The sequence below is a fragment of the Chionomys nivalis genome, chromosome 12, assembly GCF_950005125.1.
Source record: "Chionomys nivalis chromosome 12, mChiNiv1.1, whole genome shotgun sequence".
In the NCBI taxonomy this organism is placed as follows: domain Eukaryota; kingdom Metazoa; phylum Chordata; class Mammalia; order Rodentia; family Cricetidae; genus Chionomys; species Chionomys nivalis.
Window position 1 is genome coordinate 50543361 of NC_080097.1, and position 23524 is coordinate 50566884.

The window sequence follows — 23524 nt, forward strand, 5'->3', positions numbered from 1 at the left end:
CAATTGCTCAGGCTAGTGGGGATCACTCTGTAGCCCAGACTGGTTTTGAACTTGCTAATGACCGTCATCCCGACGATCTGGGTTTACAGCTGTCCCGCCATGCCTGAAAAAGTCTGAAATTTTTATGTCCTAATTTGGCTTTTAACTAGAATTACACATATGCTTTCTCATTTACACAAGCCATCTTGTCTCTTAGGTTTGGGGGTAATGACAGTTGTACCCACAAGGGTGCCACCTTACACTTCTCTTACCCCGCAGTGGCATGCCTGTGGAGCAAGGAGGTAGAGACCTGAGTCAGTTCAGTGAGAGTCATTCATCTCAGGAAGACCAGGGAAGTTAACTCAACTGAATGTGCCATGTTCTACTTTGCAGTGACTTTAGAATAGCCTCAGACCCAGGGAACTTCTCCTTGACCTAAGCTCATTTGACAAGCTAGCCCCAGTGAGAGGATGGGTCTTGGAGTCTGACCATTTGACTCTACATACAAGCCCCACTGGCTACCACAGTCATTCCCTTGTGAGGAAGGTGAAGCCACTCACCTGGGGAGGAACACATCCATTCTGGTTCTCTTCAGCCTGGTGGCCCAGAGGTGGATAGCTCTGGATGTGAGGTGTGGTTCAATGCAGTCCAGAGGGGTGTCCTTGTCTTGTGGAAGCACCAGGAACAAACTGGCTGCTCTTCCCAGGTACAACAGCTCCAGAACATCTACCCTGTGGCCTGCAACATCCTGGAACTGGCCTAGGAGTTCAGTGGGTCAGGGATTAGCTCTGTCCCGGGAGTCAGAGAAACCAAACAATGCCACAACCTGGGGTAGGCAGACTTACAAGACAACAACAGTAAAACAGAGTGCCAATCTTGGCCTCAGGAAGCAGTCTGAGACTGGGAACTGTTAGGTGACATCGATGTGGGATTCCCCTCTGTATGCTGTGAGGGTGTTTTATTACCGGTTGTTTATAAAGAAGCTGCTTTATTGGCATATGGCAGGGCAGAATATAGCAAGGTGAAAAATCCAAGCAGAGATAGAGGAGGAAAGAAGGCGGAGCCAACCAGGCGCCATGTAGATGCCCAAGAAGCAAGTGGTAACAAACCATAGGCCTCGTGGTAAAGTATAAAATAATAGAAATGGGTTAATTTAAGATGTAAGAACTAGATAGAAATATACCTGAGCCATTGGTCAAACACTGTTGTAAATAATATAGTTTTTGTGTAATTATTCAGGTCTGGAAAATGAAAGAACAGTCTCCACTTACATGTCATGGTCCTTTTACTGATCCTAAAGCCATCTAAGATCTCCCATGGGGCCTTTCTCAAGGATTCCCTGCAGCTGAGCCTGGGATGGTGTCTTAAGGGAGCCTGTTTAGTTTGGGCTTATGGCGATTCAGGCTCTTCATGTTCTCTTGTCTTTAAAAACAGTTTTTAATCTGCATTTCCTATGGAAACTCCCCAACTCTTGAAACACCACACAGACCCAACAAAACATGCATCCTGACTGGATTTGGCTTGAGGACCGATCATGTTTAACTATGACCTAAACAGATAGGTCTCGGGATGGGCAGCAGGGAGTTTGTGGGCAAAGAAAATTGCAGGTTGAGGACAAATCCAGGCCACCAAGGCAGAGTGTGACTGCAGAAGGAGGGGATGGGTCAGGTGACAGAGTCCAGCAGGACTCACTGAACTGGGGGAGGGATCGGGTGCTGCTGAGGGGGTGGAGGGAGGAAGGTGGAGGCACGTGTGAGGTGAACCCATTGCAGGCTGAGGCTCATCCTTGGCATCCTTGGCACAGAGCACACTGGCATCTACAGCACACATGAGGCCACCAGGCCTCTGCTGGCACCGGGACCCGCCCCCACTGACCGAGACTAGTAACCATAGGCGGGAGGGCCACGCAGAGCAACACCATGTCAGAACCAGGAATCCTGTGGTCTGCAGGCCTTTTAGCCTTCATTTGGTCCTGGGTGGGTGTTAGCTATGCCATCAAAGTGTCTTCTAGGAGAGGTGTTTGGTCCAGACATTTTCGATTTCACATGAACATGTTCAGAATCAGCGCAGAGGCCAATACCAGGCATGATTTCTCTTCCACATCTGTGTCCTCAGCATCCAGATGGGCACACCATCCAAGGCTCCTCTGTCAGTCTCCTACTACGTTGGACTTCCCTCCAGCCCACCCATAACCCAGAGAAATGACCCTTCTAAAACCATGTGTCCATCCAATCCTGTAAAGCAGAGGCCACCTCCCTCTCTTGCCCGAGTCGCTGGTTTCCTCCGACTTTCTGAATGTGGACAGGAGGGGGACTCACCATAGCTGACCTCTGCTACCTGATGCATCGCGGGGACTTGAAGGACAAGGCCATGGGCACAGGTGAAAGGCAGGGTCTGCGAGGCCATGGAAGAGAATCTCCTTTGCCAGGTGCTTTGGAAGGTCATGGTGCTAACGATGGAGAGCCAAGAAGACACGGTGCCAGCCTCCCCCGACTGTGGGCTACCCAGGCTCTCGCCTGTAGATAGAAGAACTTGTTCTCTCTCTCTCCCTCTCTCCTGCTTCATGTTATTTTCAGTTTACCACAAACGTTTTAATTCCTTATGCTGCCAAGGGACCCACAGTTGCTAACGGGCTTTTAACTTATTGTCATGGAAACGGAAAGTGAGAACATGGTCTCAGAGTGGGTCCCTGATGACTGCCCTCTGGCTCAGGGGCAGCGAGGAACCTTAGAACATGAACCACAGCATTCTTGCTAACATGTATCCATTGTGGCTTCCCTGCCTGTTTCTAACTGGTGCCCAGAATGCCTCTGGTTCCGCTGAGTCATGTCCCAGAGCTCAATAGGCGCTGTCTCCCCACGCAGATGCTTGCATGGCCGAGGTTTCAGGACCAGAGAAGACTGCACTCTGCCACCCCCGCTTCGGAGCCCACTAATTGCTGAGCTGCATCTCTCACCGCACCTTCGCTGGGGCAACTGTGTTCAGAACGCAGCTTGGGAGGGCTGTGGTTAAAATGTCATGTAAGAACAGGAAGGAGCAAGCAGGACCATGGCCACAGAGACAGCTGCTGTCCCCGGCCGTCGACTGTTTAATAATGATACTCCGTGCTAGGTTCTGCCTAGATGCTGGATGAAATCTCTCTGACTTTTTGTTGTCATTCTTCATCTTCCAGATGAGAGGAGTGAGGCTCAGGGAAGCTGCTCACATACTGCCATCCACCCTGTCACCCACCGAAAGATCCCTGCTCTTGAATCTGAGCAGAGTGGCTTCATATGCATTGCTTCAAATGGCTCTATCAAGTCTTCTTTTTCTTAAAGGGAAGCCAGGCTGGGAGTTGAAAATACCTATGATGACAGCCCAAGAAGGATATTGGTACTCACTCCTTAATTAAAAAATATTGTAACCATGTGTCTATGTGTTTGTCTCTGTATGGGTATCTGCACATGACAGCTGGTAACCCTGGATGCTAGCCGAGGGCATCAGATCCCCCACAGGGGGATTAAAAGCCATTGTGACCTACCTGGTCCACCCTCTTAACCGCCAAACCATTTCTCTGGTCCCAAGGATCACTCCTTATAAAGTAAATTGCCGAAGACCGCATCGAGCATCTGAAGATAGAGTCCACGTGTATCCCAGCTTCCTGTTCTGTGTTTAAGCAACACTGGATCTTGAACATTCTCCATTTATCTGACTCTTTTGTGTGCCTACCGAGAATATGGTAGTCAAACTACCTGGATCAGAATCCTGGCTTGGTGGCCCATGGGCAAGCAAGAAACTCAACCCTTGGTCCTTCAGTTTCTTCCTTTGTAAAATGGAAACAGTCCTCTCCCCTCCCCCCCACCTTTGAGGATTAGTGGGTGAGTGAAATGGAATCAAATTTCAAACAGCACTAAATAAATAAACGAAAGGCTAACAGATAGCAGTGACTTCCACCCACTTCATAGCAATCATGGCACACGGTGGTTGCAGCTGATGGTTGGATTATGCGTAGAAACCTCCAATAGAACCAAGTGAAACTTACTGATTATAACTTGTTCTTTTGTGTGTGTGTTTCCTTAACCTGAGTTTCCCAGAAGCTACTTTTCTGCGCCCTGCTGCATTTTGCTCTCACCTGGGGTTAATTGTAGGCGAAAGCAGAAGTTGGTGAGAAATGGCCTGCGGAAAGTGACATGGGACCCATCCCGTAGGGTATTTCCAGAGGTGATCGGCTTTGAGAAACACCTTTTGGTGTCCGTGTGCTTAAGTATGGGTGTACATGTGCGTATGCGTGTGTATTTCTGCTGGGGTGTGAAGAGGAGGAACAGAGGAGGCCCGAACCAGCTCTGGTTCTTTCACAGACCATGTGTGCCCCTCAAAGGTTATCTATCTTCTCAACTTCTGCTGTAACTCAGAGTATCCTGAACCTCACCACGGCTTCGACAGATGATGGGCGGCACGACTTCTTTGTAGCCCTCTACCCTTAGCCCTGCCAAGGACGATGGCTTTCCTTTACCTGTGCTCTGCCTGGGTGAGCCCCTCGAGACCTCCTCCATGGTGGTGCTGTTGGGCTCACTAAAGTCGGCTGGCGCCAGACTGCTGTTGGTCCACCAGGAGACCTGCTCCACAAAGCAGGGAGACAGAGGCGTTCCGGTTTGCGTGAGAAGAGTGCAGGCCAGCTCCATCCCGATGCCTTGGCTGGAGTTGTACAGCGTGGTGTAAACTGTGTGCAGGAACTCTCTCACTCTCGGGTCTGTGAGAAAGGAGTGTTTGTCAGGCTTGCGCAGATCCCACCTGCAGGTGGTCTCAAAAGCTGTGTCCACCCACAAGTCCCTCACTGGAAATGGCACAGCTACCTGAGCTGAAATCCACTAACCCTGTAGCTTAAAAGTTGGGCAGAAAATATGCGAGATCCCAAACAAAACTAAATGGAAGTAGAAAAGCTGTGTTTCCTTCCAGATTCAAGGGCACGGCTGAGTTCTGGAAAAGAGTGTAGCAAGCTTTTTTTGTTTGCTATCAGCTCACAAAATGACACAGAGATTTCTTATTAATTATGAAAGCTTGGCCATTAGCTTAGGCTTGTCTCTCTAGCTCTTGTAACTTAAATCAACCTGTCAACCTGTTTCTGTTCATCTGCCTTTTATCATGTGGTTTGGTTACCTTTCCTCTGTCCTGTATGTCTGACTTGTTCTACATTTTCTTGTCTCCCATGCTCCTAGATTCATCCTTCTGACTTTCTTTCTCTCTGCCCGGAAGTCCTGCCTATCCTCTTCTTCCTAGCTATTGGCCATTCAGCTTTTTGTTACACCAATCACAGCAACACATATTCACACAGTGTATGTTCCACAACAAGGAGAGTGTAGAACTGGGATATGGCAGGCCCAGTGGGCCATGATGGACTTTCTAGCATTAAGGCAGAGAGTTCTGTGCGGTGCGGTAACCATGGTGGGCAGTGGCTAAGGAGCTGCTGTCCTAGTTAGGCATCTGCTGCTGTGGTTAAACACTACAACCAAAAGCAACCTGGGGAGGAAAGAGCTTATTTCACCTTACAGTTTACAGTCCATCATTGAGGGAAGTCAGCCAGAAACTCAAGGCTGGAGCCTAGAGGCAGGAACTGAAGCAGAACCTGCCACTGGGTCAGTTGAGTTTTGCCAAGCCATTTACCTCTTGTGTTAATCTGTGAGAACCAAATGACACACTTGTAAAAGAAACTCACTGTGTATTTCAAAACAGAACCCTGCCAGCACTTGGGAGGTAGAGGCAAAACAAAACAAAACAAAACAAAACAAAAAACAAACAAACAAAACAACAACAACAACAAAAAAAAACCCAAAAAACCAAAACAGAACCCTTTCCTTGGGGCTAGACCACCTTTAGGCCTCTGTGCTAAAATGTTCTCATTAATTTACCTAGAATAATAATGAAAATGCTTAGAAGCTGGAGCATTGGAAAACTACACATTCCCCATGCACCCAAGACACAGTGAGGGAGAGGTGGCTGAAGGATTGTTCAGAAGGAGAGGACCAAGCAATCTACTGTGAGACTGTCCCCTACAGATGACAGGGAAGATTTACCCACAACATCTCAACAATATGGGTGCCTAAACAAGGACACCAATAGACATACTAATAAAAAAGGGGGATTTCACGGAGTCTCAGCCCTGCAGGCGACCAAGGAAGCTGAGAAAGGAAGAAATAGCCCTCTTTATAGAAGAGCATCCCCCTGATTGATTATCCAGTGCCAAGTGGTCAAGCCTTGAAATCATATATATACAAGTAGCATTAAATGCACTGAACAGGTTGTGTTTATATATTTAGGTGTGTGTGTGTGTGTGAACAGAAAATAAAAAGAGGCCATGATTTCAAGATGGAGTAAGGGGTAGGAGGTATGCATGGGAAGGATCTGTGGGAGGAAAGGGAAGAGGGGAAAATGATGTAAGTATATTTTAATTAAAAATAAAGAATATATTAAAAGTTAATCCTGTGTCTATGTGTTTGTGCACACAAACACAATGCTCACAGGAGCCGGAAGAAAGTATTGCATCTCCTAGAGCTGGAATTGCAGGTGTTTGTGAGCTGTCTGACATGAGGGCTGGAAACCAGATTTGGGTCCTCTGCAGGAGAAGTGTGCACTCGCAGCTGCTACATCTTCCCATCACCTTTTAAAAGAGAGGCTGGGCTGCCGCAAGGGCTGGCACTGGCGCGTGGTTTTAAGCAGGGCACACAGCGCAACTAAAATGGAGAGAGTGGTGAGGAAGACTCTGAGAGGATCACCCATCCCTGTCCTTATGAACTGATGGTGGCGCCATGCGAAGGGAAAGCAGTGTGTGACTCAGAGACTTACGGGGACTGTGGTCCCGAGATAGAATCCCTGACATCCAGACAAAGTCTAAGGGCTCTGTGGAGCACCATGATGGGAATCCGGTCTTAGAATGGACTCTCCCTTGTGTGTCCCACCTAAGCCGTCCTGACTTGTGTGAGTCTCTACTGAAGGGCCTGCTTTTTTTTTTTTTTTTGTATTCACATTTCTTCTTCTTGACCAGATCACACATAATATCTTCTGGGAATCCTCTGACCTGCTGGTAGAATCACAAAAACACACAGCACCCACCCCATCTACAAAACACACGGCACCCACCCCATCTACAAAACACACGGCACCCACCCCATCTATAAAAGCACATGGCACCCACTCCATCTACATGTATTGCTCCCCTGAGACACAGTGGCTGCCTTCAGAGTTCTCCTCATGAGCATAAACCAAGCCCCTAAGCAGTCGTGGCCCTTACAGTAGGAACACCACGACACTTGGTGTGTTGTATTGTGCTGACTCTAATGGGAGCCCATGGACCTGGGCACTGCTCTGGTGTATAACTGCTGGGAATGACTAAGTTCTAAACACTACCTTTGGCTTCAGTTGTCCCTAGAGAGAACTGACCTATTTGTTATCCAACAGGAGTGTAAGACTTGTTTTAGCAGTGGCCAGTGTATGTGCAGAGGGGGACAGGCAGTTCAAGTGATGCTTGGGAGACATGATGAGCAGTAACCTTGACTTGCCAACTCAAGGGTCCACAGTGAAGGAGGCCATGTCCAGGCTGGGTTGGCATCATTTCTTGTACTTCTGACAAATCTTAATTCATACAAAGACCTCTCCTGTCATTTTCAGTGATGCGTTTATTGTTTTGAGGCAGGGTTCTTGCTACACAACAGAGTGTCCTGGATCTGAGAAATCTGCCTCAGCCACCACAGTAAGCTTTTTATTGGCATCCGGTTCTGAGATCGAGAAGGGAGGTTATGTTTGCCAAAGCCTACAGTAGGTCGGGTATCGAGCTGCATCAGGAGTGTAGGTTAACGTGGGCGGAACTGTGTGCTAAAGCCTCTCGCTGCTGTCAGTAGAGCTGTTCTGAGATACACAATGTGTAGCTATAAGCTGGTGAGTTGAGTACTAGCCAGAAATCACAGAATCGTAAAAACAGGCTGGTCAAAAGCATAGTCTTGGATCTAAAGCGTTTGCACTTAAGTCCAGACCTGCCCTTTATTGACCATGTGACCCCCAGCAAGTTGCCTCTACCCAGTGCCTATCTACTTCCCCAAATAGGGGTGGCACTGAAATAACCAATCTTAAATGGTGTTGAGGCCATCAGTGAATGTTTATAAGGTGTTTCCCACACTGCCCAGCCTCAGCTAGCACTATAAAAGGGGAAGTGACTCAAAACTGAGATTCTGCCATGAGGCTAGATGGGAGTCTCCACAACCAAGAACAAACATGGCTGTAAAGTCTAAGTGCTTTCCACAGAGCCGCACTTCCGTCTGTGCCTGTGCTAGGATCTGAGCTCCTCACCTTTGAGCGGAGAGAAGCAGGGACCAGGGGTGAAGAGGAAGCACGGGAGGACAGCCTCTAACCTTGCACGGTATATCCCAGGGCACTTGCCAGCTCCCAGCCGGTGTTTCCCCGGGCTCCAAATTGCAGGATCTCTAGGGAGAGGGACACACTGGCAGGTGAGATGACAAAGTTGGTCCCATTTCTCTCTGCTGCTGCACTCCGGTAGAGGCGAAGGGCAAACTCCGTCTTCAGTAACCACAGGCCTTCGCTGAGGGGGCTGCCTCCTCCTGCCGAGAAGCAGGAGGAGAGAGGGAAGAGGGTGACCAGCAGGAGAGGCAGCATGGAGGCGGAACACCTGCAGTTCAGAGGGAAAAGCAGAAGGAGGGACGCTGGTGACAGCGATGGCAACAAGTCTCCTCACCTGAGAACTGGGGCACCTGCTCTGTCTCCAGTGGCCGGGAATGACCAAGGATGGGCTCATTGTGCTTTCTTGATCACCCACCATGATCCTACCTGTCTAGGCTGCTACACTGATCTGGGATCCTTTGGAAAACTCAGCGACATGCTTGAAGATCTGCTCCCATTACTCACTGCATGTGTACCCTTGGGAAAGTCCTGGTATATCAAAACACACCACTATGTTGGGAAAAGAAAGGCCAAAAGTGCTGCCTCTTTCTTGTTTCACGGCACGTAGTCTGTTTATGGCTGTGCCATGCTTATATCACACTCAAAGATTATCTTCTATGCTAATGAGAGCATATATTCTGGGTTAATATTCTAAAAAGCATACTTGCCATCGCAGCTACAGTCCTAGTGACTGTGCTCTAGAGAATTCAGTGACTCCTCAGTCGGGAGAGAGTAACACGGCTGTGACAGACCCCGGCCTTCAAGAGTGCTGCATGAAATAGCAAGAAGGCAGATGTGCATCCAGAGACTGACGCACGGGATAACTTGGCCTAGAACACTAGTATCTGTCTGTTACACAGACTACTCCACAGGGAGGAATCAATCAAAAGAAAGCCCCGCCTCTGAACTGTGCCCTTAAACAGGAGAGCATGAGTAAGAAAGTCAGGCCAGAAGAGAGCACGACCGGCCCTTTCCAAGGCTGTGCCAATGGACAGACAGTAGCAGTCTTCACTGAGTGCTGTTACTCCGGGGCCAGACAAGGCTGATGGGAGAGAGCACTTCCTACACAAGCTTCCTATACAAACTTCCTATACAAGCTTCCAAGCAAGGCCCTGAGCCCAGCGCTGTTCACTTTAGATGAAGACCCAAGAGAAAAAGCCATGTCTCCCAACTCTTCCTTTCACCGCTGAGCACAAATACCCATGACCTTGGAACCCAGGGAGTAAAATTTGCGTGGGTGTGTGGCACGTGTCTGGAGAAAGTGGACTTTAGTCTAGCATCATTACCAAAAGCTTTAAGTCCTACCTCGAGAGCTCTTACAGCGTTGACGAACTCACCAAAACACTAGCAACCCTCAGCAAACAGACCTGGATGCCCAGGCTCCAGGTGACCCAAGTCCTGTCGTGGCTACCAGGGATGATCCTCACACTCACCGGCTCTTTGATTAAATGGTGGTTTCCTTGTTCAGTTCTGCTCTTGCATCTCGAGCATCAACACGCTGCCCTTTTTAAAGAGTGGTGCAGAATGTGCTCTGAATCACAAGACACCCCAGGGAGGAAGCTGGCGATTGTCGTCTCTGCCGGCGATGTCTCTACCACTTGATCCAAATTCCTGGCGTGTGGTGGCTCTGCCAGGAGAAGCAACTCAGCTCCAGGCAGCAAAACCCAGATGAGAACAGAGTACGCCCTGGGGACAGAGCCAGCCATGCCCATCAAACCTTCTTAGGCTTGTGACCTGGTTGTACCAGCAGAAACCCTTCATCTACCCCTTTATTACTTTGAAGAATTCCACGGTAACTCTGGGGTTTGCTGGGTACCAGGTACCTAAGGCTTCTCCCCCTCCTCCTGGAAAGAAAACAATAGATTAGTCTTTGAACATGACCTGAAACTCTGAACAAGTGCAATTCTGTAAAGAAGCCAGCAGCGCAGAGTCCGGTTCAATCAGGATAGAGCAAGATGTCCGGCCTCACCTGTTATTAACAAGAGCAAGGGTATCTGCTGTGTCATGTGAGCTCTAGGGCAGGCCGCAGAGACAGCACAACAAGCCTACTCTAATCATTTGAGAAAGGGAGATCTGGTAGGGGCTCCTTAGCCTGACAAGTACTCGCATCCCTATAATCAATGGGCAATTCGCTTTAAGGTTTTATGGTAAATACTCAAGCCAAGGGCAATTTAGGTCTTAGGGTAGTTACAGTTATGCAGCTCCTTCATACAAAATCTCTCCAGATCTTGAATTTTGATGTAAATTCGCTATTGTGTGCCTCAGACTTTAAGCCACAGTATGACAGGGGAAAGAAATGCTTTTAACTCCTGTTCAAGTACCCACAGAAAGCATTCTATCCGTTCACGCATTCAAGAGACGGCTCCTGATGGTCGGCTGGTCCAAGGCTCTGGCCCAGGTCAGGGGACTGTAGCGTTGAATCAGCAATCTGAGCTTAACTCCCACTCAGTCTTTCTCTTTGTGGACGTTAGATGTTCACTCTGACAGTGTTAAACAGAGAGCTGCGGTCAACCACAAACGCTTTCTTGCAAGACTGTGCGGTTCTTAAAGCTGGACCTAATTTAGCAAAAGTTGGCTAATTGCCAATATTAGTATGACTTGCTGCTTGAAAAACAGCATCTGAAGCTGGGCGATCTGGCTGTGTCATGTCCGTGGATGTGATCTCCCAACTTTATGAATGCACCGTTCTAAATCGCTTTGCAAAACATTTTCATGAAGCAATGGCAGGGAAACTTTACTGCTGGAGATATTTTTCTGAATGGATTAAATATTTCAAAGTGAGGATGAATTGAACATGAATAGCGACTGATTCTTCTTAAGGATGCTCCACAGAAGCTGATGTCAGCATGGTCTCTGACCATGTAAAGAGATTGCATATGGGTTTCCAATTTGCCAGGATGGATTGACAACATTTATCCATAGCCATAGCAACAAGCAAGGTGAGCATCACTGAGTCCACTCTGTGTTCTAGGAACTCTGTCAGACACTTTCTTTTCACAACTGAACATTGTGTGAATCCCCATGACAAATGCTATGAGGATATGTATTATTCCTATTTCACAGAGGGGAAAACTACGGCAGAAGAATTCAAGTCTGTGCTGAGGTTTGCACCTAGAGCTGGTCATTTTCACTCCCAGACTTCTGTTATTTCTCACAGCCTTGGTGATGTGTGTTAAGGGGCTGAGACATTGGCTCTTTGGAACTCACCATGGGATTCTAAGGCTTTTGTTAGTCTACCCAGACGCTATGAGCTAGTGATAAACTTCTGCTCTGCTTCATCTCCCGGGACTACTGCTCCGGGGCTGCACGTCTAGACAGACAGAGTGCAGGGCCTTCAGAGTATGACGCTGCACCTCATCGCAGTCACCTCCCTGAGCCCCCTTCCAGGCCCCTCTCCCTCCCTTTGGGACTCACTGGTTCTCAGCCTGTTCCCCCACTAGGGACTCTCCAGCCAGGACATGCTGCTGGAAGACGCAGGCCATTTCCTCTAGTGGGCTCACTAGAGCCCTTGCCAGCTGCCTGGCTGGGACCCTATCATTGTTTTGCCCATCTTGAGACCATCTTGAGGTCCACACTGTTCCAGGGGAAACTTGTGTCGTGCTCCTGGACCGAGCCACTGAGGCATCAGAATGTAGTTGAGAAGCAGAGGATCTGAGAAAGAGGCTGCATCTCCCAAACCGGAAAAACAAGTAATCTGCCGCTATCTCGGTGGAGACCTCCAATTGCCACGCACTGCGCCCTCGTGTCTGCGTTCTGTGTACTGGCACCCAGTTCGTGAGCTTCGGGCAAGGGGGCTGGAGGTTAAAATACACGACACACACAGACAGAGAGACAGTGACACGGGTCATCCTTGAATTCCCCAAGAATACCCCCTTTATTGTGTTCGGGGCAGATTATATAGAGATAGCCACGCCCCAGCCAAACCCACCAGAAACCACTCTCCTGCCATCAGGAACTCCTGAAGGTCTCGTGCTCAGAGCAGCTGTAGGCACTCAGATCAGGGGATTACAAGAAATTCAGGATCTGGGGTCTCACTGTTCCCAACAGTAATAAACATTCCCGACCCTTGTATGGTTAGCCTCCTGAAGGCTGTCATCGCTCCTGGGGAGAGAAGAAAGGCAATTTAAGCAAAAAAGAAGAAAAAAAATGTAACCAACAATCTAACTCCAGGTGTTCAATCCCAACACAGAAAAAAAAATATGAAAAATCAAAAGTAATGGTTCCTATTGAAAAATAACCTGGAAGAACTCTCAAAGAATTAAAAATGATTAATAACTATGGTTAAACACTCTAAGACAAAAACAAAAAGAAGAATAAAACAAGAGAGCCAGTCTAAGACACAAAAATAGTTCGAATTTTAAGAGAAACCCCAAGAAATGATGCTGAAAATGAAACACTCAACAACACGCCAATTAAAAAATCCCAACAGAAAACTCAACATGCCCATTAAAAATCTCAGTGGAAAACTTCAACGACAGAATGACCATGTTGAAATCAGAGTCAGAGATGGAAAATAGGATAGGAGAATTGGAACACTCAGCGAAGGTCAATGAGAAGCAAAGAAAATATATATTTATGGGCTGGAGAAATGACTCAGAGGTCAAGAGCACTGGCTGCTCTTTCAGAGGTCCTGAGTTCAATTCCCATCAACCACATGGTGGCTCACAACCATCTGTAATGAGATCGCTGCCTTCTTCTGACTTGCAGTCGTACATACAGGCAGAATACTATATACTAAATGAATAAATCATTAAGAAAATATGAGAGGTACATGGAAAGGTTTGGGATGCCATGAAAAGATATAAGCTCTGGATTATGCTCCTAAAGAAGGAGAAGAACGTCATAGCTAAGACATAAAAAATGTCTTCAGGAAAATCATAGAAGAAAAAATTTCAAAACCTGGAGATAGAGATGTTTTCTATGTAGAGAATGGCCTTTAGAATGTGAAACAAACAAGGTCAGAAAAGAAATTTTTCTTGACACATTACAATTGAGCATTAAAAACAGAATAATGAAAGGTCATTGAAATCTGTAAGAGGGAAAGGTCAAGTTATGTACAAAGCGTGCCCAAGAGTAACATTGGATTTCTTGACAAAAACCTTTAAAGTCAAAAGGGGCTGGAAAGCTGTGTTTCACATCCTGAAAGACCACAGTTGCCACCCAGATTAACATATTCAGCACAACCATCTATTAGAACTGCAGGAGAAATAAAACTTTCTATGATAGAAACAAATTAAAGGACTTTATGACCTCCCTCTACAGAGGATATGAGAAGGAATACTTCAATCTGAAGAGAAGAATAAATGCACCCAGAAGCCCAAATAATACCAGGACAGCTAATCAAAAGGGAGCTAAGGAAACATCAAAACTGTTAATAAACGCCGGGCGGTGGTGGCGCACGCCTTTAATCCCAGCACTCGGGAGGCAGAGGTAGGCGGATCTCTGTGAGTTTGAGACCAGCCTGGTTTACAAGAGCTAGTTCCAGGACAGGCTCCAAAACCACAGAGAAACCCTGTCTCGAAAAACAAAAAACAAAAACAACAACAACAACAACAAAAAACTGTTGATAAAATGATACATATTTCAACAATATGTCTGAATATAAATGGTTTCAGTCCCCCAATATAAAGACACAAGCCAGCAGCTTGGATTAGAAAACAAGGTCTGTCTTTTTGTTGCCTCCCAGGAACAAACCTCACCATCAAGACAGCCATTACTTTATGGTAAAAGTATGGGAAAAGGTGTGCCAAACAAATGGAACTGAGACGAAAAATGGCATAGCTATTTTAATATCTGACAGAATAGACTTCAAGCAAAAACCAGTCAGAAGAGACAGGGAGGGATTTATTAAAAGAAAAGTCCATTGACAGGATATTACAATTCAAAATATATGTGCAAAAAACATGGGGGGACCCAATTTTATAAATGAAGCACTGTTAAATATAAAACTACAGATTGATGCCAACACATTGATAGTGGGGGATTTCAATACCCTACTCACCAATAGACAGATCATTTTGGGGGAAAGAAACCTAATTAGAGAAATTCTGGAGCTATATGATATCGTAAGTCAAATGTCTAGAACAGACATCTACAGGATGTTCCACACAAAGATGAAGATGAAAGAATACCCATTCTGCTCAGCAGTCCCTGGGACTTCCTCCAATGATAAGTAGTGATGTGGAAGTGTAAGCCAGATACCACCTACCCCAGTTTGCATTTGGTCATGGTGTTTCATTACAGCAACAGCCAGCCTAAGACAGATGTATACCTAAAGGACTCCACATCCTATCATAGAGATACCTGCACTTCCATGTTCATTTCTGCTCTCTTCACAATAGCCAGGACATAGAAATAGCCTGATGTCCATCAGCTGATGAATGGACGGTGAAAAGCTGGTATATTCACACAGTGGAAAATAACTCGGCTGGTAAGAAAGTGAAATTATGTGATAAAGCAGATAAATGTGTAGAGCTGGAGACGATCATTCTGGAGTGAAGGAATCACTCTGACCCAGACAGACTAATATCACAACAAATGTCTTTCTTTTCTCTTGTTTGCAGATGTTATTCTTGGACCTATAGATATGTGTGTTTTATTTGGAATACCCATAAAGGCCAGGAAATTATTAAGGGGTAATGGGGGAGGGGGAGGGAGATCAAGAGAGGGAGAATGCAGTGGTATAAATGGAACAATCTAACAGGAAGAGTCAAACTGAGGTTGGGGAAAAGAGGGCAGGGTAGAGAAGGGAAGGCGGAAAGGGAAAATCACACACACACACATATATATATGTATATATATATATATATTTGAATACATATATACATACACACACATATATATCCAAAATGGAGCTACCCTATAGTAGAGTGAAAATGCCTCTAATAGACACCAAAGGCTAATGAATAAAAAGCTCACTGGCAGGAATGGGCTACATCTTTTGTAGTTGTTGGCTAGTGAGGTCTTGTAGACCCCCCAAACATTACAAACTCGTAAATACTCTGTTACCCTCTAGATATTAACAATAAGACCCTACTGCTGAAAATACCACAGACCTGAGTTATAGAATATGAAGAAATCAAGCTAGAAGCCTTATCTCTGTTGGCTAGCTTTCATAGTTCTGGAAAGTTCTGTACAACCTCCAGAGCAGGAAAATAATCATCAGCCTTACCCAGCTGTGAGCCCTGTGAGCTATAGTAATAATGACTGGCCTGGCAAAATATGCCCACTGGTGCAATAGTGGTGTGAATATCATGGGAGTAACCAACCACTTTCTGTTTGAATTTAAGTCCTGCTCCACAAGATAAAACCAATACCTGGCACTGCTGTGGGATAGTGTTCTTGTCACTCGTATTAGTTTAATAAAATGCCAATTGGCCAGTAGCCAGGCAGGAAGTATAGGTGGGGCGACCAGACTAAGAGAATTCTGGGAAGAGGAAAGGCAGAGAGTCAAAAACAAGCCAGACACAAGGAAGTAAGATGAGAATGTCTTACTGAAAAAAAGGTACCAAGTCATGTGGCCAAACATAGATAAGAATTATGGGTTAATTTAAGTTGCAAGAGCTAGTTAGTAATAAGCCCGAGTAATAGCCCAAACAGTTTATAATTAATATAAGCCTCTGTGTGTTTATTTGGGACTGAACAACTGTGGGACCAGATTGGACAGAAACTTCCATCTACATGGCACCATTATCAAACCAAGGACCAACTTATTCCACTAAATAGTATTAATCTGGATCCTAATGACATCATTATACCCATAGATTAATGCATCGCCTAACCTTCTTCAGAGAAGCTTCTATTTGCAGTAGATAGTAATTAACACAGAGACCTTCAACTGGCCAAGGTTCATAGAATGAACTGAAGAATTTTTAGTTCTAAATGGAACATCCACACTCCACTCCCTCAGTCCAAGGTTTAGGGATCATTGTAGAAGAGGGGGTGGGAAGAATATAAGAGCAAGGGTGATGGATAACCACAAGGAAACAGTGTCTTCTGGACACAGCAGGACAGTTGCATATCTGAACCCAAAGCACTTTATGATAGCATACACACGAGATGTGAAAACTCAAGCCAGACAAAATTCCAGCATGGCAAAAGGCATTGGTGTTATTATTTTTTTATGTGGGGGTGTTGTTCGGGAGGGGGAGACACGAGACGCGCGGGGTTGGGGAAGGAGAGACGAGACACGCGGGGTCCCACGTGGGTAAACTTTAATGGGGGAGGGTAACATACAAGGAACGGGAGTGAAGAGACGAAAGGGAAAAAGGAGGGGAGAGCGAGAGGGGAGAGAGAGGGAGAGCGGGTTGGAACGCCCATTTTTAAAGGGCTCTGGGCATTTTGGGGTTTGTAGTCCACTTGGAGACTGTATTTTTTGCGCATGCGTGGCCTTGTCTCCAAAGGAACAACAATTGGTCATAAAGTCCTGCCCCTAAGTGAGGAACTTCGCAACTGACAGCTGCAGGGAGAGGGACAGTTAGTTTCCTCTGTGACCCTGGTAGGTCATATACCAGCGGAAGGCCACACATCCAAGAATCTTTGGACAGCACAAATTGAACTTGATTTTTTTTTTTTTTTTTTTAGGAAGGTACTCAAAGAAGAATAGGTAGGGGTGAACCCTGGAGGAGTTAGGGAAAGGAGGTATTGTATATGATAAAAACATGTTCTATAGATTCTCAAAGGAGCAATAAAATACATACTAAAGAATAATGGCATAAAAGATGCTTAATTTTCCAGTGGCTAATTTCTTACAAGCATAAACAAATAATTTTCAAACCTGGAGGTCTATGATTCAAATTAATAGAATGGATAGAACCATGTTGTTTTAATTCAGGCAGAACACATTTAACACACAGGCTTTTCCTCATTGCTGTGTATTGCCTGTTTGCCTGGAGTTGTGTGCCCTTATTTGTAGCTCTATCCTTTGTGAGCCCACAACAGGAAGAAAGCATACTAGCTGTCTGAGCCAGGCCCTCACCAAAGAAAGAAGTCCTGGGGCCAGAACGAGTTGGGGAGTATTGCAAGGGAGCATGATGCCATGGAGCTAGAGGAAACCCATGGACTGTCCCTCTGTCTGTCTTTCTAGGGAAGGAAGGATAGAAAGGACCATCTCTGGACTTGTCAGTGCTGACTGTTGCAAAATAGCTTTGTAGTTCTTCAAAGTTACCCAGTGCATAAGGTCCAAAAGAGTCACCTTCTAATGTCTGTCAGTATTGTCTACTGGATAACACACTTGACTGCCTTTCACTGACTATAGATCCCATTGGAAAGTCAATGATCCGCCCAGAGCGTCAGCTACCCCTTCAGCAAAATGGGCTTATAGGAGCTACCTCTCGCACTGAAGATGTGATGAGTTCGCCTCTCTAAACCACCTAGCATGGAATCTGGCAAGAGTGAAAGGCTAAAGCTATCAGAGATTTTGGGTTGTGTCCTCTTGCACCTGCTTTCCATTATAATGAAAAAATGTGTCCTGAGGTCAGTCTATAAGGAGGACAGGACTATTCTGACTCCCAGTTCCGTAGATCCTAGTCCTTGTTGGTCAGCACCACCGTCTTTGGGTGGTGAGCACATCGTGTTGGAGGTGCACAGTTGAACAACTTTCTCATGTCATGACATCAGGGGGAGAGAGAGAGAGAGAGGGAGAGAGGGAGGGAGAAAGAGAGAGAGAGACAGAGAGACAGAGAGACAGAGAGAGAGAGAGAGATCATAAGATCCAAATTGTCTCTCCAAAGGCATGTACTCACTGACCTAACTTTTTCAAATTAGCCCCCAGCTCTTGAAATTGCTTCCCACTAATACCATGGACTGGAGACCAAGCCTTTGTATGAAATGCCATAGATTTGTCTCAAGTAGTTACAAAGGTATTAAAATGTCTTTCAAAAAGAAAGTCTAAAAAACTTTTACTTTTTATTTAAAATTTATTTTACATTTATTTATAACAGAGGCTTCTGTTCTTGAATTTGGGACTATTTATTTTTTTTAGACAGACTCTCTCTATGAACCCCAGGCCAGCCTCAACATTGTGATCCTCCTGCCTCTGCAAGTGTCCAGCCTCAGTCGTAAGTTTTCTCTAACTCTAAAAAGTACGTCATTCAGTATTGCTCGCTTGGGTGCCGAGGTCACTTTACTTGTTGCTCTGACCAAATAATTGACAAGAGGCAACTTAAGGGAAGAGGAGCTGATTTTGGCTCTTTCCATCAAGGTGGGGAGGCATAGTGAGCTAGCTTATCACATGGGATGCCCTGTCAGAGGTGGCCAATAGAGAGAAAGTAGGGCCAGATCTACCCCTAGGGACTTCCTTCCCCGGCAATGTCCCACTTCTTAAAGGCTATACAACATTCCAAGTAAAATCCACTGGCTGGGGATCAAACACAGAAGCCCAGAAGGGAAAGATTTACATTCAAATCACACCACCAGAGTGAGCTAGCTCTCCTCAGTCAGTCCATGCCAGCTCTCACACGGACCCTGCAAAGAGTCCACCCTCTTGTTTTCTCCCTTAGTTCCCCATGAGGGATATGCGTTTTGTGTGGCTCCATCTAACTTTGCATGCATGGCTTTATGCAGTTCACTAATGTCTTTGAGCAAACGCTGTGTCCTTAGACCCATGAGGTAGTGACATCCATTGCATCCTACTGGTCAGCTGCAGCGACCTTCACTGTGTGCAGATGCCACGGTGGCTTCATCCACTCCCACAGCCATGGCTCCCAGTGCAAACAGTCTGGTGTATTGGATACAAAATGGCATTTTATTGTGCTAATTTGGTCATTTGGGTGACTCCCAGCGGCATGAGGATTTCATAGTATGCTCGGTTTTCTGTTTCTTACCCTGAAAATGCTTATTCATATAGGTTATGTGTTTTTCTGTATTTTTCTAAATTTCTCATTACATTTTATTTATGTATTTATGTGTGTGTGTGAGTGTGTGTATGAGAAAGTGTGTGTATGTGTGTGTGTGTGTGTGTGTGTGAGAGAGAGAGAGAGAGAGAGAGAGAGAGAGAGAGAGAGAGAATGTGTTAGGCATATCATATCATAGTGTATGTATAGAGGTCAGAAGGCAACATGGGGCCTGGGATCCAACTGGAGTCATTAAGTCTTTATCTGGGAAGGAATTTTGGCAACACTGAATTCTTTGGAAATTGTACTGGTTTGAGAGGGAGAGGGAAGATATTGGAGAACCAGGAAAGCCAGGGGTGTAAGCCCAGTCCCCAAGGCCAGCAGACTCAAGACCCAGTGGCAGCCAGAGTTCAGTTCAAGCCTTGAGATAGGAAAAGAACCACACTCAGCTTCAGGTGGGCAGCCATTCCCTTACTCAGTTTCTCATTCCACAGAGCCTGACTGATCACATCCGCCCCATCTGTATCAGGGAGGGCCATCTGCTTTCCTCCGTGGACCAGTTCTAATCTCCAGCTCACCCGGCACACGCTCTCAGGTACCGTGGAACAATGCTGGCTGGATGTCTGGGTGCAAGTGTATGCAATTAGTCATCACAGCAAGGGGTGGCACGGGCAGCAAATCTCAAGCTCTGAAGCTTCTAGATCCGGAAACTTGAGATTCTGGGGGACAGTTGGCCTGATAGTAGTCATTGTAAGTGGCCCGGACAAGGGTGAGACCTGCCATTCATAGGGAGATGAGTGCTGGCGAGATGGCTGGGTAGGTAAAGGGGAAGGGTGGAGACTCCAGGTCAAAGACTGAGGCCGCTGGTTCTGTGAAGTGCCCCTTGAGTCAGTGTGCACCGACCTCAGCTCTTGAGAGGTGACAGCGATAAAGCTTTGATATTTAGCGCTCATCATGTCAAGTGGTCACAGGCTGGAGCCAACAGAATATGAGAAACCGGAAACGCCTGCCCAGGAAAAACGGCCATCTTGAGGGGAGATGCCCGTGTGTCTTTACATCTATGTGAGGTTCTACAGTTGTAGGCTCTCCAAAGGATGTGCAAAGACCGAAGGAGCCTGTTGCCAATCTCTGTTATACTAACAATACTGCTGGGAGCTAGAAACGATCAGCCAGAGATGTGAGAACTTAGACATGTCTCTCTAGTTCTAATGTCACTATCCTTTTCCCATTACGACAGACAACCTTTCTTTTCCTTTCATCAAAACAAACAAACAAAAACAAACAAAAGCTTACGGAGTACCTTCCCATGCACCAGATGGTGCCAGGAGATAAAAGCAGTAGAGAAGAGACACATTTGTCTGTGTCTTCTCGGGCATCTATGGCCCACTGGTAGCACAGACAGCATCCACACAGCAGCATTTACAGCCATGACCTCTGCTGGGTTGATGGGACAGTGAGAAAGGACATCAGCTGTGGCTTTCCTCTAGCCACGATGGCAATCAAAGCCACTCAACTGGTGAGAATTGAATACTGTCTCTTGAACGTAGAGTCTTGTTTGCTATAAGGCACTAGTTCTCAACCTTTGGGTTGTAAACCTCTTCAAGTGCCGAATGGCCCTTTCATAGGGGTCACATATCAGACATCCTGCACATCAGATATTTACATTATGATCCATTAACAGTAGCAAAATTACAGTTAGGAAATAGCAATGAGATAATTTTATGGTTGGGGGTCACCACAACATGAGGGACTGTATTAAAGGGTCACAGCATTAGGAAGGTTGAGAACCAATGGTTTGGACTAAAGCTGAGGAGTTCTCAGGCTAGCTCTGGGTTCTGGGCCCTAGTTAGAACCCCAGCAGGATGCTTCTGGAACTGATATTGTGGGTCTTTAGCTGTCATTGTTTATATGTAGCAAGTCTTTCTCTGTCCTGCCAGCCAGCTCCTAAATAACCACACGGAGACTTATTAATTATGCAAGCTCAGCTGATAGCTTAGGCTTGTTTTTAACTAGCTCCTATAACTTAATCCATCTCCATTAATTTATGTGCTGCTTTGTGGTTTATGGCTTGTTAACTCTCCTACATGTCCTGCTTCCTCTATATCCACTGGCAATTCTTGATGTCTCTGTCCTTCCCAGCATTCTCTCTGCCCCCAAATCTTGCCTAGCTATTGGTTATTTAGCTTTTTATTAAGCCAATCACAGTGACATATATTCCTGCAGTGTAAAGGAATATTCCACAACAATTGTTCCCTTTTCTGAACCTTGGTTATTCAGTGCTGAGGAATTCTCCAAGCTCATTCTTCCAAAATAATCCTTTGTAGTTTGCTATTAAGTGAACTTTCATTATTTCTACCCCAAATTATAATATATATTTAAGTCCAGTTCCTCACCTACTTGCTCAGACAATGGTTAGGTATTCTGGCTCCATGGGGGCGGGGCTGGCTGTTCCCAAGGTGTAATGCAGACATGGGAGAGAAGAGTAAGCAGAAAGAAGCCAAACTTAGGCCTGATCTTGCAGTCGGGGCCACCCTGTAGTCAGTGATATGAATTTGAGTGTGAGACACCATCCCAATACCCACTCATCATGAATTCTAGAAATTCTTGTTGGTTAGGAGGCAATGTCTACCTCTTCCTTGGGACTTAGAAGAAAGCTAGACCACCACACATTCTGGGTGCATCGCACAGTTAATCGATTTGTGGGTGAAGATTTTAGCTGCTTTCTCCCTGCTATGAATGAAGTCCACATGACTTCCAGTCTGTTTCTATGGTTTCCTTCCTCAGCTCAGATGCATTAATCAGTCTGTCAGTTTATTACGGATTTTGGTGCCTTTCTTTCCCTTTGAATCTGACTCCATATTAATTTAGTTTTCATTTCAACACTGTTTAAAAATAGAACAAAATTGTTTTGACTAGCATACAATCAAATGCTAGATGTTGAAAGAATTTACCTCGGCAGTCTAGATCTCCGCTGCTTTTCTCTTGTCATTCTAAGATGCTGCCTTGCTCCACTGCCTCAGAGCAAGGTGAGTCAGTTGTTCTCCAGGTCAGTCAAGTGCCTCAGTTATTGGTCTCGCAAGCTCAAAAATGACCAAGGGTGACCCCAGCAGACACGCCCTCCTGGGGGAAAGATGAGATGTACCATTTTTATTTGTTGCTAAGGAGCCTACTGCCCTCATCCGAAGACACTGGGGTTGTCACTTGGCACTGCTTCAAAGAGCCCAACTGTTGCTGTTGGGCTTGTCAACCTCCCCAGTGTGCGGGTGCCAGGCACAGTATTCTCCCTGCAGCGTTTCTGGCAGGAACTCTTGTTTCCTCAGTGCCCACTGTGCAGCAGAGGTTAAGAACATGAACCCTGGGACCAGACCTGGGATGGGATTCTGGTGTCTCTTACTGACTGTGAGGGCTTGGGCTCCCTTCTTTTTCCTGACTTCCCCCAAGCCTCCAATTCCTTATTTATAAGATTAGGAGAACAAAGAGCTACCATTGAAGGTTGCTGGGGGGTTCAGTGGAGATGACTCACAGCTGTAGAAGAGAGCCTTTACTGACCGTAGCTTCTGCTATCATCCGGGTCTTGGATGTCACCTAGACACCCACGAGTTAAAGGCTTTGTACCAGAGTTGGGCTACTAGTGGGTGGCACAATCTTTAGGAGATGGGGCCCTCTAAGAGGTATGCAGGTTATTAGGGTGTACCCCCCAAAAGACTTTGGTCTCTAGCCCCCCCTTTTCTCATTTTTTTCTTCCAAGCCATGAGGGAGAGAAGATTGCTTTACAATGTGGTTCTGCTGTTGCCCTCCACCCCGACACTCTCAAGGGAGGTCTGAAAGTAATGGGGGACTCCCCCTCTCCCAGAGCATGGGTTGGAGCCTCTAAAGCCATGAGCCACAGGGACCCCTTTCTCCTTATAGGTTGTTTATTTTCAGGAACTTTGTGAGACTGACCAAACGTCAGTACCCACCACTGGTGACATGTTTCCTGTGTCTGGAGTTGTGTTGATTGCTGGCCTACACATCTCCATTTCCTTCTGTGGGATAATGCTCTTGTATTATATTGTAAAGGTTTTTCACTCTTACTGGTTTAATAAAATGTTGATTGGTCAGTATCCAGGCAGGAAATATAGGTGGGGCAACCAGACTAGGAGAATTCTGGGAAGAGGAAAGGCAGAGACACAGACACAGAGGAAGTAAGATGAGAATGCCTCACTGGGAAAAGCGGCCAAGTCACAAGGTTAAACATCATATGTAAAAATTATGGGTTAATGTGAGTTGTAAGAGCTAGTTAGTAATAA

At 46.1% G+C, this 23524-nt stretch overlaps 1 protein-coding gene across 1 annotated transcript in view; it reads right to left on the reverse strand.

Moving 5' to 3' along the window:
* Nucleotides 1-9905, reverse strand: part of Serpine3 (serpin family E member 3) — a 26837-nt gene extending 16932 nt beyond the window's left edge. Inside the window, exons 1-5 of the mRNA XM_057785967.1 lie at nucleotides 9837-9905; nucleotides 8358-8632; nucleotides 4472-4708; nucleotides 2298-2495; nucleotides 540-738 (exon numbers count right to left, since the gene is read on the reverse strand). Coding sequence (XP_057641950.1) covers nucleotides 540-738; nucleotides 2298-2495; nucleotides 4472-4708; nucleotides 8358-8619 — 896 coding nt within the window. The 5' untranslated portion in view covers nucleotides 8620-8632; nucleotides 9837-9905. The remainder of the gene's footprint in view (nucleotides 1-539; nucleotides 739-2297; nucleotides 2496-4471; nucleotides 4709-8357; nucleotides 8633-9836) is intronic.
* Nucleotides 9906-23524: the final 13619 nt, after the last annotated feature.